Below are 15,270 nucleotides of genomic sequence, written 5' to 3'. Positions count from 1 at the left end.
TGAGGGAACTGTCAGAGAAGAAGAGGTGGCTTTCTTCCTGCTTAATGGTGATGAATCTCTTTACCTGTGTTCCAAATCCTGCTCAGAAACCTTACTTCTTTTAATATCACTCCATATAAAAATCCTCATTTCTAATGATTAAACAAACCCCTTCCTGTGAACCTCCCTCAGACCGTCAACATTGTATCTGGCTCCTCTTCACAACCATGTTCTGTGCTTTTATTCTCCATTTTTGCACTCCTCACTCATCATTTGTTTTATGCTTTCAGCTTCAAGGAAGCTAACTGCCACTTTTTCTAAGTGCTCGATTAATTCAGCAGTTTTTAGAATATTCACAAAGTTATGTAACCATCACCACTGTCTGATTCTAGACCATTTACTTTATCCCAGAAAGAAACCTGGTACCATTGGCAGACATGCTCCACTTCCTCTCCCTCAACCCTTGCAACCACTAACCTACTTCCAGTTTCTATAGATTTATATTATGAGCATTTCACATAAGAAGAATCATACCATACACATCCTTTGGCGGCAAGCTTCTTTCACCTGGGATAATGTTTTCAAGGTTCATTCATATAGCAGCAAATGTTAGAACTTTATTACTCTCTATAGTTGAAAAGTATTGTTTTATGGTTATGCCACATTTTGTTTAGTCATTGATTATTTTATAGGCACCTAAGTTGTTTCTACTTTTAGATAATGCTGCCATGAACAAGTCTCTAGAAATTTTGTGTAGACATATGTTTTCAATTTTCTTGAGTACATGCATAGGGCTTGGACTTTTAGGTCACATGGTCATCGACACTTAACTTTTTGAAGATTTACTGAACTGATTTTCCTCCAAGGAGTGGACCTAAAACATTCCTTTTTTTTTTTTTTAACACAACAGGCATTATTGATATAACAAAGATTATAATCAGCATCCTATTTCAAAAAGCTCCATAAGAGTTACTTCATGAATGTTATATGAAAAGTGAAAACAAATTTCTTTGTGAATTATGTTCTGAATCACATTTAACACACAAGTTTGATATATTTCGTTGCCAGGGGTCGAAATGCTAGTAAATGGAATAAAACTTAGTTACTACGTAAGTAAATCTGACAGATAAGCTCCTAAATCACAGTTGGGTCATATTGTACATATCTTAGTTTATACCTTGGAACTAATAATAGCACTCCCTCTCAGCATCTACTCCCATTATTTCATTTAAACCTCAGAATGAGTACATTTTCAATATATGCCAGTGTTACCTAGGCTTAATACATTTTTTTCCGGTACCAGAAATCGAACTCAGGGCCTTGTGCTTGCCAGGCAGGTGAGGTACCACTGAGCTAAATCCCTGGTCCTAGGCTTAATATTAATACAGAATGGAATGATCTGAAGAAAAGTAAGAATTTAGAATTCTCCACTCATTTCCCCATTCACTCAAAGACTGGAAAATGATTTGGGAAAGAAAGGTTTGAATGACCTTATTGCTGCATATTTCCTACTTTTATTCCTTCCTAAATGCCAGTTTTTCAGGTCCTAAGCTCCTGGCAGGCATATGAATTATTCTGGAGAGCTATACACATAAAAAAACTAAGAGCATTAAAAATTCCCTTGAAAGACTTTTAGGGCAAATTTTAATGATACTACTAGAATTGAATTCCTTGAAGTTAAATGCAGGTTAATTGTGATTCCAGTTTACAATCTCAGATTATCTTTTTTGGTCAATGCTAAAAGCTATCCTCTTGAATGCTTACCTTAAAATTAATTTGCATCATTGGGAGAAGGTGAACCAAAGAACTGCGCATGTCTGTAGTGATGAGAGAATTAATTTCTGATATATTGAGACAGCGTAATGTTTTATATTTTTCTTCAGACATGCCCACTTTTGAACCTAAAACATCAGCAATGGCTATAGACAAAGTAAAAGGTTAAAAATAGTAAAAATGATGGTTTGTGAAAAAGAATTAAATTGCAACTTAAATTTTAAAATAAGAATTTATCAGATAAAAGCAACTTTAAAACATTTGCATTTATACCATGGTATCTTTAAATGGCTGAATCATTTTATTAGTTAACTATGCAGAAAAATTTATGAAAAAGCCAAGAAATTTATTTTTAAAGGCCTACTGTAGAAAGGTTAGAAGGGAAGGAACTAAATTTGGGAAAGTTAAAACCCTGGCGGGGCCGGGGATTTAGCTCAGTGGTTCTGCTGCCTGCCTTGCAAGTACAAGGTCCTGAGTTGAATCCCCGGTACAAAAAAAAAAAAAAAAAAAAAAAAAAAAAATCACTAAAACCCCAGCCTAATCATTTCATATTTCAACATTTGACATAACGTAACCAGACTTAAAAAGAAACTAGACATATCATGCAAAAATAGTACAAAGCTGTCTAGACAAACTAGAAATAAATACATACAGAAACAATTGAGGAACAAAAATTAAAACTGTTCTATAAAATAATTAACTGATGGTTATCCCCAAAGAATAATATACCCATGCTTTAATCATTTTTCCAAAGGTAATTAAAATAATATAACATGGGCATCTGCTTTTTTTTCTTTTTCTTAAATTTGTCATATATAAGGTTTTTATATACAATCAGTGTGTATTGTAACAGTTTATATCAAAAGTCAATCAAGGGCCGGGGATTTAGCTCAGCGGTTCGGTGGCCTGCCTTGCAAGCACAAGGACCCGAGTTCAATCCCCGGTACCCACCCCCCAAAAAAAAAGTCAATCAAGTTTGTCTAAAATGTTAACCTGGCTGCATAGCACATTTGACATTATTGCCTACCTGAAAGGGAAAACAAATGGATTTACAGTAATGTTTGGCCATTTGGATTTTGTCATATATCTACCCTTTTAAGCCCAAAGCATCTGAAAAAAATGTTTCCAGAGCAGGGCATCTGCTTTTAAACACAGATTGTAAAGGCTAAGATATAAACATATTTATCACATATTTTTAAAAAAGCCTTTCAAAATCTAAATGTATCAAACACATTCAATTTTCCTTTCAATTCAAAGGTAATATTGAATAATTTCAAGAAATAAATTTCAAATGTGCAAGCAGAGACTTATGGGACTTTATGCAAAAAGAATCTGATCTTTATAATATATTAATGCAAATTGGACACAGCTACCACTCACCCAGGAAGACTTTCTCTTTTCCGATACAGTAAGTGCCACAGACAACAAGAGCACGTGGGTTTAGAGTTACAGCTTCAAAGGCAGTGTTGATGGCAAACTGGATAACCTCTTGCTGAGATGGAAAGGTGTATTCTGGGCTGCAATATCTGTAATACAGAAATATGTACTTATTAAAAGAACACTAAGAAAGCTATAGTGACTACAGCTCTACCTTGGATATTATTTTTAAAAATAAACTTAAAAACTACACGCAACAGCAGTATAATATACGAAAGTAAGTTACTTCCCTGGAGTTAAAATGTTTGTTAGTGGTCTTGCTAATTTATTATAGAATTATTATTAGTTTTCAATATATCTTTTAATTATATTTTATTAACCTCAAAAACATGCCCTTTGGAAGATCTTTTTCCTCCAAGAATATTTATAGCTATTCAGCTCTTTTAGCCATGGATTATAAACCTTAATATACCATTTTTTTAAACTCCAATCACTATATAAGAAAATACTATTAGCTGGTGTGGTAGTGCATGCCTATAATCCCAGCACTCGGAAGGCTGAGGCAGGAGCATCGCTGTGAGTTCAAGACCAGCCTGGGCTACATAGTGAGTTCCAGGTCAGTCTCAACTACATAGTGAGACCCTGGCTCAAAAAGACACAAAAAAAAAAAAAAAAAAAAAAAAAAAAAAAAGAAAAAAGAAAAAAGAAAAGAAAATACTATTGAAAAGGACTATATTTCAATTAAGAAATTTTGATTTAATAAAAAATTAAAATATGGATACATATTGAGGATATACTCCTAAGTGAAATAAATAATTCACACGTGTAAATACCGAATAGTTTCTCTGGTATGAAAAACTATAATAGTACATAAGATCCCAATGAGATAATTGACAATGTGAAATAGGAAGAAAAGGGCTAAAGGTGTCAGGAAAGTGGGAAGGGTAGGGGAAAGGCGATAAGGGAAAAGAAAAAAATATGAGAAAATGAAAACAATGGAAATAAAGTGTTTGTAAATGGGGAGGGGAGGAGGGGGTGAAGGGAGGGCAGGGACAAGGGAAAAAATGAGAACCAAGACCTGTCACGTAAAGATACAAGATCCCAATAATGAATGTAACTGTATTGTATACCTAAAATGTACCAATAAGCTCAATAAAAAAAAATTAATAAAATTGAACATGAATTTGATGTACTTTTTAAAATTAATGAAATTCACATGGATATCATCTCCTTTATAGATACAGAAATAAATGTAGCATTACAGGAACACCATAACCCCAGTTGGGCCTAAATATAATAATACCAAGTAAAAGATTAACCCTAAGCTACTATCTGTATATTTTTGATATGAAAAGGAAGCACTATCTCACTAAAATATAAATTATAAACACCAAATAAACATTTTTCCCAATTTTCAAGATTGTTTTTCCTAGTCCAACTTTTCTATACAAAATACACACAAAGGGAATTTATTTTCTTAATTTATCTATTCCTTAAAGTAGATATAAAAGAATGAAAATATTATTTATTGTGAGAAAAATGGATGTAGAAAGCCTATCATTTACTAAAATGTCCCATACAAACTTACTTCTTTTAATATACCTTGAAATACTTGAATTAATTTTTAACAAATTAGTGAGGTATTTTAATATACAATATTATGTCATACACCATATAGATATGTAATTTTTATTTGTCAAGTATACCTTAATAAAACTGAGAATATGTATGTATACTTAAAATATAATGGCTTATACCACTGTATTAACATCACTGAGGATTTTAAAGCTGTTACTTATAAATTACCTTTTGGAGGAAAAAAAAAGGAACTTGCAGTACTCAAAATCACATTTTGGCCTTAGTTTTCCCTTCACAATTACACCTAATACCACAGTTGGAAGGGTAACTTAAGAGGCTAAATTTTCCTCCCTCCTTTCAGAATTCTGCTATAAAGATTTTCAAAAAGAAGTTACAAAAATTAAACCATAGTCAATTAATACAGGTGATACCAAACTGTTCTTTTGTGAGTATATGTATTTTTCCAAACAGCATCCTTCTGATGAAATAGCCTTAAAAACAGTAACTGGCCATAAGCCATCATCTTAATTATCTAAGCAAATGCTTAAATTATTCATAAAACACAGAGCAAATGCTATCAGTGTGCAAAAGAAGTACTCAAAGAAAGCTCTTACGTGGTATCCAAGTACAGCATGTGGACTTTCCGGCCTGCAAGAAGAGAACGTTCCATGCTCGGATCTGCTCTGAAGTCTCCAGTGTGTAATACAACAGTCCCATTAGGGAGGTAAAAAAGGATCATAGCAGCACCTGGACAGCTGAATACAAACATTTAAAGGCATATTTGTTACACAGATAAAGCACCTATAGAAGGTGTACCTATTTCAGTATCAACAAGTTATACATCTTATTAGCTCGCCAGTGACAAAGCGCTATACTACAGAGAAAAATGCAGTATTTGAACTACAGGAAATTTACACCATAAAAAGAAGTGTGTGCAGGAAAAGATTAATTCACCAGGCAGGGGTTGTTCAAACCCTGCACATTCCCAAGAAAGGCCTGCCTTCAGAACTCCTCCTTGGTCGCCTCCTGAGAAATGAGATCTAAGCCCTTGGAATATTTTCTATGAGAAGAGTGTTTTATGTTTCTGAGGCGGGCTAAGTCATACCAGTTTGACCAGCAACTTATACCAACTACATGGTTTACTTGTGAATACTTCAAAAGAGGTTGACTTAAAAAAATCAGAACTCAAGTTAAGGACCAAAAAAAGAAAGAGCAGCAAAGCTAGCTGACTAAATGAAAAACAACCTGAAGTAACAGCATTGGCCTGCATTTTAGGAAACTTAGATTTATCCTATTCCTTTCCCTAAGTATCTACGATTTCTATGGAACAGGAGCCTAACAAACATTAGGAAAAGTAGAAAGAAGCATGGTTAAGGGTCATGTTGGACAACATGAATGCTGGTAATATTTTACATTAAAAAGATGGGTGGGGGAAGGAAATAATTTTCAAGAAAAAAGTTTTCCAACTATTTGGTATTTAAAGTCTGAAGGATTTCTTAGTTTAAATGTAGCAGGTTAGAGGCAGAGAATCTCCGATATCTAAATGGGGTACAAACTGTTAACATATATAAATAATATTAAAGAAAATAGCAAAAGGTTATCTGCACAGCAATAGTTTTAATTTTTTTCTCTCCTCTCCCTTTGGCAGTACTAGGACTGAAGCCAGGGCTTTCAGATCAGGCTATACCCTTATTTGTCTCCTCAGTTTTTTTTTTTTAGACAAGGTTTTGTGAAGTTGCCTAGGATGGGCTCCAACTGAAGATCCTACTTACTGCCTCAGCCTCCAGACATGTGCCACCACACCCAGCTCTTAAATGTACTTTTTAAAAATAAGCTGGAGTCTAATGTCAAGAGTAGCGATTTAATCCTCTAACATTTGGAAGATTTCACTACATTTAATCTCTGATTCTAAAATTGGGTGTTATTTCTTTCAAAAATAGAAATACGTTTTATTCAAATTTTAAGAAGAATCAAGCATGTCAACTTGAACAAAGAAGTTCTTAACCATCCCAATGTGTTTTCCTTTTGAAATTTTTAAAATAAGCTATTACTAAGGCAACTTAAATACTTACTGATTGGCATCAAGCAAAGTGACTTTGACACCATTCACTATACATTCGGTGTCCATCGGCAGTGGATGGATATATTGTTCTTGCACATGAAGCTTGCACTTCAATAGATTTCCAGTTATCTGCAAAACAGGATGCGCTTATTGCTGATTTGGTGAAACACGAGGTATGATTAAAAAATACACACACACACACACACACACACACAGCTAATGCTTAAAGTTTAAAAAATTTACTGCGCAAAAGATACATTGCCATTACTCCCCCCCAAAATATACTCCCTCACTTCAATACACTTATACCACCATTCTGTCTCTCTCTGAAGCAGTTCTGGAATTCCTTTTTCATGTCTTTAACTGCACTATTGTGGCTGCCTTGATGTTTGAATAGATTCGAAACATTTACCTTTCATGGTCATTTTGATTTTGGGGAAGAGCCAGAAGTTGCACGTGCCAGATGTTGTGACTAAGGTAGATGAAGACATACCATGTTTCTATGAACCTTTTTCCTGGATGGCACTCAGCAGCAGCAGAAGGGAGACCTTCAAACAGCTTCAGAATGATATGTAAGTGTGTTCAAAGCAAGGGGGACTACTTTAAGGGAGATTAATGTCAATATGTCTTTTATTGCAATAAATGTTTGGTTTTTGGTTTTTGTTTTTTGCAGTACTAGGGGCTGAATTCAGGACCTTACGCTTGTGAGGCAGACATGGCAACACTGAGCTAAATCCCCAGCCCTATTGTAATAAAATTTTTAATTTAAACATTCCTATATTTTGATCAACACTGTATAAACTATTTTTATATATAAATAAAAAGACCAATTGATAAACTATTTAAAAGAATTTTAGAATTGTTTTCTATTTTTGTATATAAGTAAAGACAAATTTTATCTATTTTAAAAATGTTAGTATGGCTAAGTATGGGATTCATTAGAAAATGTTAGGGATCTTGACCACAGTTTGTATTTTGTTTCAATTCCAGTTTAGAACCATAGCATCTGAATAATCTCCCTGCTTTCCCAGTTTTTTCCCATAAAGCTTTAATGCCAGCAAATACTTCCAAGGACAGTGCTATTCTTCTACTTAAACACTGGCTCTCTGTCACCAATAAAAAGCTCATCATTCCCAGCATGATGTACAAAATCCTGTGTTATATGACCCCAACCCATTGCTTTGGATTTATCTCCTGTGGTTCCCTACAGCATGTTCTAGCTTTTCTAAATTTTCTGGGTTTTTTGTTTGTTTTCGGTTTTTTTTGGGGGGAGTTTATTGGTACAATCTAGGTATACAATACAATTACATTCATCATTGGGATTCTGTGCCTTTACATAATAGGTCTTGATTCTCATTTTTTTCCCCTTGTCCCTGCCCTCCCTTCACCCCCTCCTCCCCTCCCCATTTACAAACACTTTATTTCCATTTTTTCAGTTTCTCATATTTTTTTCCTCTCCCTTATTACCTTTCCCCCACCCTTCCCACTTTCCCAACACCTTTTGTTTTCATTTTTGATACAGATTCTCACCACATAGTTAAGGCTGGCCTTGAACTCAGTATGCAGCCCAGGCTGGCCTCAAACTCCCACCAATCCTCCTGCCCCAGCTTCCCAAGTACTGGGATTAAAGACATATATATGCCAGCACTCCCAATCTGAATCTTTTGGTCTGGAGTAAGTATATTTTTCAGGCTCCTTCAAATAAATTCTACTCTCCGCCTGGTATGTTCTCTCCTCTTTCCTTGGTCTGGGAATCAGACAGACCTGCATTCAAATTTAGACTCTGTACTATCTAGGTACTGCCATTACTCTGTGACTTGGAGCATTCACTTAACCTCTCCAAACATCACTTCCTTCACTAAGAAAAAGAGGCTACTTCATGAATGCTGTGAGGATTAAATCAAATTCTAGCTAAAGCCTTTAGTAACAGGGATTGATCACCTGTTAATAATTAGTTCAGGTATCTATTTCATCATGACACTTTCTCTCCACCCCAGTGCACAAAAGAATAAAGTAGTTCTAGGCACTCTATTTATTTTTCTACTAATATAAATCCCATATGGTGTTATTTGTGAATGTTTCCCCTGGAGGCTGTAAATTCCTTGAAGTTAGTTATTTAGTCTTTTATATTTATTTAGGCACTCAAAGAATGTTTCCTGAAGGAAACTGGTTTTTTAGTACATCGTGAAAGTTTATCTGATCTTAAGTAATAAAACATGTTTCTTAAAAATAGGTTGTAACCATTGACATTAACTCGTTTGATTTTAGAATCTTGAAGTAGAATGTTTTCTCATATCTTTTCTAGTAGAATAATCTTACAGTTTTAATTTTTAAAAATTAAATGTCTTAGAAACTCACAGCATTCTACATAGTCAGAATTTAGAATACGCAAACTTACCTCACTACAATAAACTGGAAAGGTGAAGTTTTTGGACAACCCAGCATAGTGATCAGAATGAAAATGTGTGAGAAAATAGGCTGTACAGCCTTCAACTTCACCATACTGAAAGGCATCGACAGTAAAGCCAGTTCCTGCAATGCAAACATCAACACAGCAGTATGATAAGGGCTAACAAAGATAACTGGCTGGATTATAAATAATGAAACCGCTCTCCTCCTCGCACCTCCTCTCCAATTTAACTATAATTTATTTAAAATGTATACTACATAATACAGCAAATGGTGAGAATAAGTCTTGTTTTAATTTTCTACTAAATATCCTACTATGTAGAATTTTGTGAATTACTGCACCCACAAAATTAGAAAATATAAAAAAACACTAAGTCATAAACCAATTACTTTTTTGTTTTGGTTAATACTGTCATGGTTATTTTCTGGACACCTGAATCGTCTGTAAAAGAACAAGAGGAGAGTACTGTGGAGTTTTTTCTAAAACATCAATTCTCCATGGGGCAATACTGATAATGCTTTCAAGGAGGTGAATGGTTGAGGGCTATAATAATCCTAAATCTTCCAAAAGCTTGTGGCCTCCCCAAGGGCCACTGTATAATAAAAGATAAATAGCATTTACATAATCTCAATTTCATTGCAGGGTGGTAGGCAAGGGGGTGGGGAAAATGCCTAAGAACATTCCCTAAACTGGCAATAATGAAAAGAAGTTCTAAAATGTGTTCATGAGAAAACTACCAAGTGTGCTGACAGACAAGCTGCACATATACAAGCACAATGTCACAGTTCTACTGAGGCTTTCACACATGGCATAAAGGTTTCAGGGTCACTTGAAGTAAAGAAAATTAATCACAGTAATAATCATTAAAAACAAAACTGGTGCTATTCTCCACACAAATATTTTTAACAAATTATAGATTTAGAACATCAATAAAACACTTTTACAAAACCATTTTGAAACCAAGTGTATTTTGGCCACTTTCATGTATATTCAGAAGTTACTGGTTTCTTCAATAATAAAATTCATTCCTCTACATATTTTGCCATCAAAACTCATCTTTGAAAGCATAAGAAGTTACAAGAATATGAAAAGGCAGAGAAACAGTGCTAAAGTGGTTTTTAAACACTTGGCATTATGACAAACATAACCTGTTAAGATTCTGTTCTTTAAAGTTATTTAGCATTCTCTTTGAAGCTACTTTGTATTTCTCACAAGTGCATACTTTTATTATAGTTACTTAGAGAAATGCTTTTACTCCTTCTGAAGTATGTTTATTATCTATTACTTTAGTCTTTCTATATTCTGAAATATCCACCTAACTAGCATAGTAACTTGTGTACAGGGTATAGTTAGTAAAATTTTGCTGAACTGAATGGAGAAAAAAAAAGGAAAAACCAAAAACATGTTAAAAGCTCATAAAGTATCGTTAAAAGCAAATGCATACAGTACAAAAAATTATTTCATACATACACACACACATATCCATGGACAATGAACATGAAGATCAAAAATGTTGTCTTTGCTGGTACATTGAGCACTGAATATTCCAACTTACCAGGTATTTTCTTATAGAATGGACATGTCCTTCGTCTTAATTCCTCTGCATCAGATGACTTTGTAACTTTTGTGTTCTCTCTTTGCTGCCTGCCAGGAACTGATTTTATAAGGGTTTTTTCTTTACTTAACTTGACTCCAGATTCTGATTCTGTGTTAATAAGGTGCCCTGACCTCTTCTGATGTGTCCCTTCCTGTGAATTTGACTTTTTTTGTCTCTTTCTTTGATGCTGTGACTTCTCATCAGACAGTTCCACAGAGAACCGACTTTCATTTAAATTGTTTGCATCAAATTCTAAATCACTTAAAGATTTTTCTGCTTTCCTCTTGCACTGCCGGGGCCTCTTTTCATTAGGACTTACGCTCTTCACTTCTAACGCACTTTCCTCTGGTGACTTTTCTTCTTTTCTCTTGGGTGGTAATCCAAAATATACACCTATATCCATTTGCTTCATTACCTTGCTAAGATGTCTTTCATTACTTTTATTACTAGAAGACTTAGCAGCAGTAGATGTAGTACATTTTCCTGTATTTAAAAGTGTAACTTTACCGTCCGTCATACCATCTAACATCTTTCTGCAGACACATGCTGAGTTGCCATTGTTCTGAGCACAGAAGTTCTCACTTGATAATTCTCTAATTTTACTTTGGCTTGGTTGCAAAGAAAGACACTGTCCTTGACTTTCTAAAGATTTTGACAAGTCACAATTGAGTAACGGCAGAGAAGCTTGACTGTAAACAGCTGATTCTTCAATTGCCTGTTTCTGTTTATCTGGTTGAGATGACTGAAATTCTGGCTCATCAGGTTTTGCTTTAGTGGTCTGACAATCAGAAGCAGGGAGTTCTCCTGCTAATGCAGGTGGAAACAACAGAAAATAATCATCATATGAGCTATCACTTTCAGCTTGGGAGATAAAACGAAATGAATCGTTTAGAGCACTGCACTTATACAGTCCTTCACTGTATTTATCTTGAGTTAAGAAGCTATTCACTTTAGGGAAGCTTTCCTCTGGATTCTTCGGTGACTGACCATGGAAGTTTTTAAACACAGTAGTGCTGTTGTCATCTTCTAGGCTGCCATCTTTAGAACTTTTGGTAAAAAATAGTTCCTGTTGTGAATCATTCAACTTTTCATTTATATCATAAGTTTCCTCATCACTCTGAAGTGGAGAATAGGAGATTTCACAGCTGCTGAAGTCATTTCCTGATAATGGTAGATTTGTGTGTTGGGAGGTAGTTTGGCTATCTGATTCTTTCCCAGTAAGAGGCAAACCAACTCCTACCAATTTGTCATTCTTAACAAATTCTGTAGGTTGTACAGCTTTCCGGGAAGCATGAGTATTTGTAGAAGAGGAAACCCTTTTATTGGTTTCAGTTGTAAGCTGAGATGTTTTTAGATTCTGTTTCAGCAACAAGGGATCATTTGAAACATTTTTTTTTAAGTTTTCAGTTTGTTTCTGATGCAAAGACCATTTTTCCTCTTGGGTACAAGAAAAGCCTAGCTTAGTCTCACTGAAACTCCCATCTGGTACTTGTGATGAGCCACTAAAAGGATCATTGCTAGCTCTCCTTCGAGCAAGGAGAAGGTGAGTGTATTTCTTATAATGAGAAGGAATTGTTGAGGTACACAGAAGACCATCTGGACACTCTGAAAATTTTAATAAAGAAAAAAGTATTGTAGAGCAAGCTGACATATTAGCACTATAAATAAACCTGTAAGTAGAAAACCATCAGTTCTCCTCTGAGGTCTTATGACAACACCTGTTGTGAACTGCAAAGTCAAAAAAATCAGCATTAAAATATCAACACTTAATCCAAAATGGTTTTAGTAGGTACTTTTGTCTTTTTGGCAGTACTAGGGGTTGAATCCAGGGTCTTTGCTTTGAGCTACATCCCCAACCCTTTTTTATGTTTTATTTTGAGAAAGGATTTCACGAAGTTCCCCAGGTGGGACTTCAATTTGCTATCTTCCTGCCTCAGTCTCCTAAAGTGCTAGGATTACAGTGTGTGCCATCATATCTGGCTAATATTTATTTTTAAGTTAAATACTCTTTTATATTGCTCTTCAAATAATATTTTCTAAAAAAATGGATAACTTTAAAATATACAAATCATTACAACTGAATTTCTATGTAGTCCAAGTAGAATTTTCCATATGCTAAATATGACATTTATTTTAAAAGACAATAAAACCATACCATTACTTCAGCTTTTTGGACAGTTTTATAAGAATTTTAATCAATGAAGATGCTTCCCAGTTCCTCTTCATATATACTAGCATGAATATATCACAACCATTCTTAGAATCCATAATGTATTTATACTTTTCTATACAGTTCCCAAAAGATAATAAATTGGGCAAGCTATTTAACTTTCAAAAACCTTCATCTATTAAATGTCACTACCACCTACCTTACGTGGTCATTATGAGTCAAGTAAGCAAGAACAAACTGAAAGTACTGAACACAGTAAAAGATTCAATGAATATTTATAAAAATACTGAGATACTTAGGAACTTTTATAGAAAAATAAAATGTATTTAAACTGTTTTCAGGTTTACAACTTTCTTTGCAAATAGATGACTGGTTTAGTGTCTCAACTTTCTTTTGACATATTAGTTGCCCTGCTGTTTCACTGAATAGGCTGACCTAACACAAGATTTTTTTGACTATTTGAGAAAACTACCTTTTCTGTAATCTTACCTGTATCAGAGATTGGTGGAGAATCCAAACATTCAAAAACATGCCACCGAGGGGTTTGCCCTAACAATGAGGAAAAAGGCATCTGGCAGTTTGGACAGTGTCCATCATAAATTGGTCGTATCTTTGGGGACACTTTTCTGTTTTTCTGAGTTTTATACTGCTTCCTTGGAGTGGTCTCCTTGTCCTGGGACAACTGAGTATCATCTCCACAACTCGAATTCTGACTAGAAGCTACACTACTCTGGCTTTCTTTAAGGCATATTTCATGGTCTTTCACCTTCCCTTTATCTTCGATGGTTCTTAGTTTTTTTCCTTTTTGTTTTGACTGGCATTTTCCATCTGTTGGTTTTCGAACAGATTTGGGGATATTCTCAGAACAATTATTTGGATGTTCTGGTTTTGTTTTTCTTTTAGATTTGTATTCCCAGATGTCTTCTTCCAAAAATGTGTCTTCTAACATAGCAAAAATGACTTTATCATTAAAGAGGCATTAATCTTCAGTAAATTCCGAGTCCATTCCTTGTTACAAGTTTTGAGCATGGAATTACTGTGCTGAAAAAGAAGAGTAACCTAAAACCTACTAACTTAATGAGAATCTAGTTATGGTAATGAATATATTGGCAAACTACAATAATTATATCTGAGTACACTTGCTCTCCTATTTACGCCATAATAAAGTTATAAGAACCTATCACAGGGTTAGCAGCTGTGGCTGCTATTTCATTCAGGTATTTTAGCTTTTTATAGGACTTGACTTATAAAATAAGAATCAATACTTTAAAAATTAAGCACTAATGGGAAGTACAGATTCAACAACTTTATCTTAAAACAAATTTCATATAACTGCAGCGTGAAGCTACTATCCGTTCTCTTTCAAGTGGACAGTTGTCCAAATAATTCACAAGTCCAGTTACAGTCTCTGGGCAGTTGGCTACTTCAGTTTACTAGAAAAACTGGTCACACAGTAATCAAAGGGTTGTGTGATTCTCAAAAAATGCAACTGCCCTTCTCCGTGACTTGGAGATAGTCAATAACTTCAGTTTCTTGGATTAGTCCAGGGTCTTTCTCCGCTGCATGGTAGTCCCTGAAAAATGAACGAAGTTCAAACACCTGAGGTCGTGCTTAGTAGTCTGGGGGTCCTACTGCGCCCCGCTGAGCTGCGAGGCTGTACCCCGCCGCTGAACCCGGGGCACGCGCCAGAGGCCTCCAGCCGGCTCTCCCTTCTCTTTCGATTTCGGAGCCTGCGAGGCAACGAGCAAGGCCTTCATCCTCTCTACATTAACCTCAACCAGCTCCAAAAAAGCCCCCAGCGCCCTCCCCTTCGGGAAAGCACAGCCTGGCTTCAAAGCCCCTTGCGGCCGACCACCAGCCACAGCCCTCCCGGGACCAGCTGCATCCGCTCCCCCGGGCGCTTTCCCGGCTTTGGCGGACGGTCTATTCGCGCCCGCACTTTCAGCACTCCCAGGGTCACAAAACATAAAGTTTGTGTACAAATCAAAGCCCTTCCAATTTAAAAAGCCTTCTCCCTGGAAGATACCGTATCCCTAACGCCTTACCTCTCAAATCTTGGCGGGAACCGCTTCCCGCTGCCAGAGCGTGTCGAATCGGCTGATCCAGGTCTAAGAGTGGGACTTAATTTTTTTTTTTTAAGTAGCCTACTGGTTTATTTTATTTTAGTTTTGTTTCAAAGCCTGCCAGTTTCCAAGGTGGATGGTGTAAGAATGGGTGGCACAAAGCCCGCAGAATGCGGCCTTGAGGCCTCTTGCCCTGTTGAATCTGGCGTTCTGAATGTCCAGGCTGGACCGCGGAGGGGCCTGGAAGGGGCGGGGTGGGTT

At 35.7% G+C, this 15,270-nt stretch overlaps 2 protein-coding genes across 2 annotated transcripts in view; one reads left to right on the top strand and one right to left on the bottom strand.

The window, feature by feature from the left end:
* Dclre1a (DNA cross-link repair 1A) overlaps positions 1 to 13,914 on the bottom strand; it is an 18,481-nt gene extending 4,567 nt beyond the window's left edge. Inside the window, exons 1-7 of the mRNA XM_019209046.2 lie at positions 13,436 to 13,914; positions 10,735 to 12,381; positions 9,168 to 9,301; positions 6,780 to 6,898; positions 5,322 to 5,462; positions 3,133 to 3,278; positions 1,744 to 1,898 (exon numbers count right to left, since the gene is read on the bottom strand). Coding sequence (XP_019064591.1) covers positions 1,744 to 1,898; positions 3,133 to 3,278; positions 5,322 to 5,462; positions 6,780 to 6,898; positions 9,168 to 9,301; positions 10,735 to 12,381; positions 13,436 to 13,895 — 2,802 coding nt within the window. The 5' untranslated portion in view covers positions 13,896 to 13,914. The remainder of the gene's footprint in view (positions 1 to 1,743; positions 1,899 to 3,132; positions 3,279 to 5,321; positions 5,463 to 6,779; positions 6,899 to 9,167; positions 9,302 to 10,734; positions 12,382 to 13,435) is intronic.
* Positions 13,915 to 15,156: 1,242 nt separating this feature from the next.
* Nhlrc2 (NHL repeat containing 2) overlaps positions 15,157 to 15,270 on the top strand; it is a 57,152-nt gene continuing 57,038 nt past the window's right edge. Inside the window, exon 1 of the mRNA XM_010634665.1 lies at positions 15,157 to 15,263. Within this exon, the coding sequence (XP_010632967.1) occupies positions 15,157 to 15,263 (107 nt within the window). The remainder of the gene's footprint in view (positions 15,264 to 15,270) is intronic.

This window comes from Fukomys damarensis, unplaced genomic scaffold (assembly GCF_012274545.1).
Source record: "Fukomys damarensis isolate Sample0158 unplaced genomic scaffold, DMR_v1.0_HiC HiC_scaffold_8, whole genome shotgun sequence".
Taxonomy (NCBI): Eukaryota; Metazoa; Chordata; class Mammalia; order Rodentia; family Bathyergidae; genus Fukomys; species Fukomys damarensis.
The sequence above is the reverse complement of the archived record's forward strand: the minus strand, read 5'-3'. Positions and strand labels throughout refer to the sequence as shown.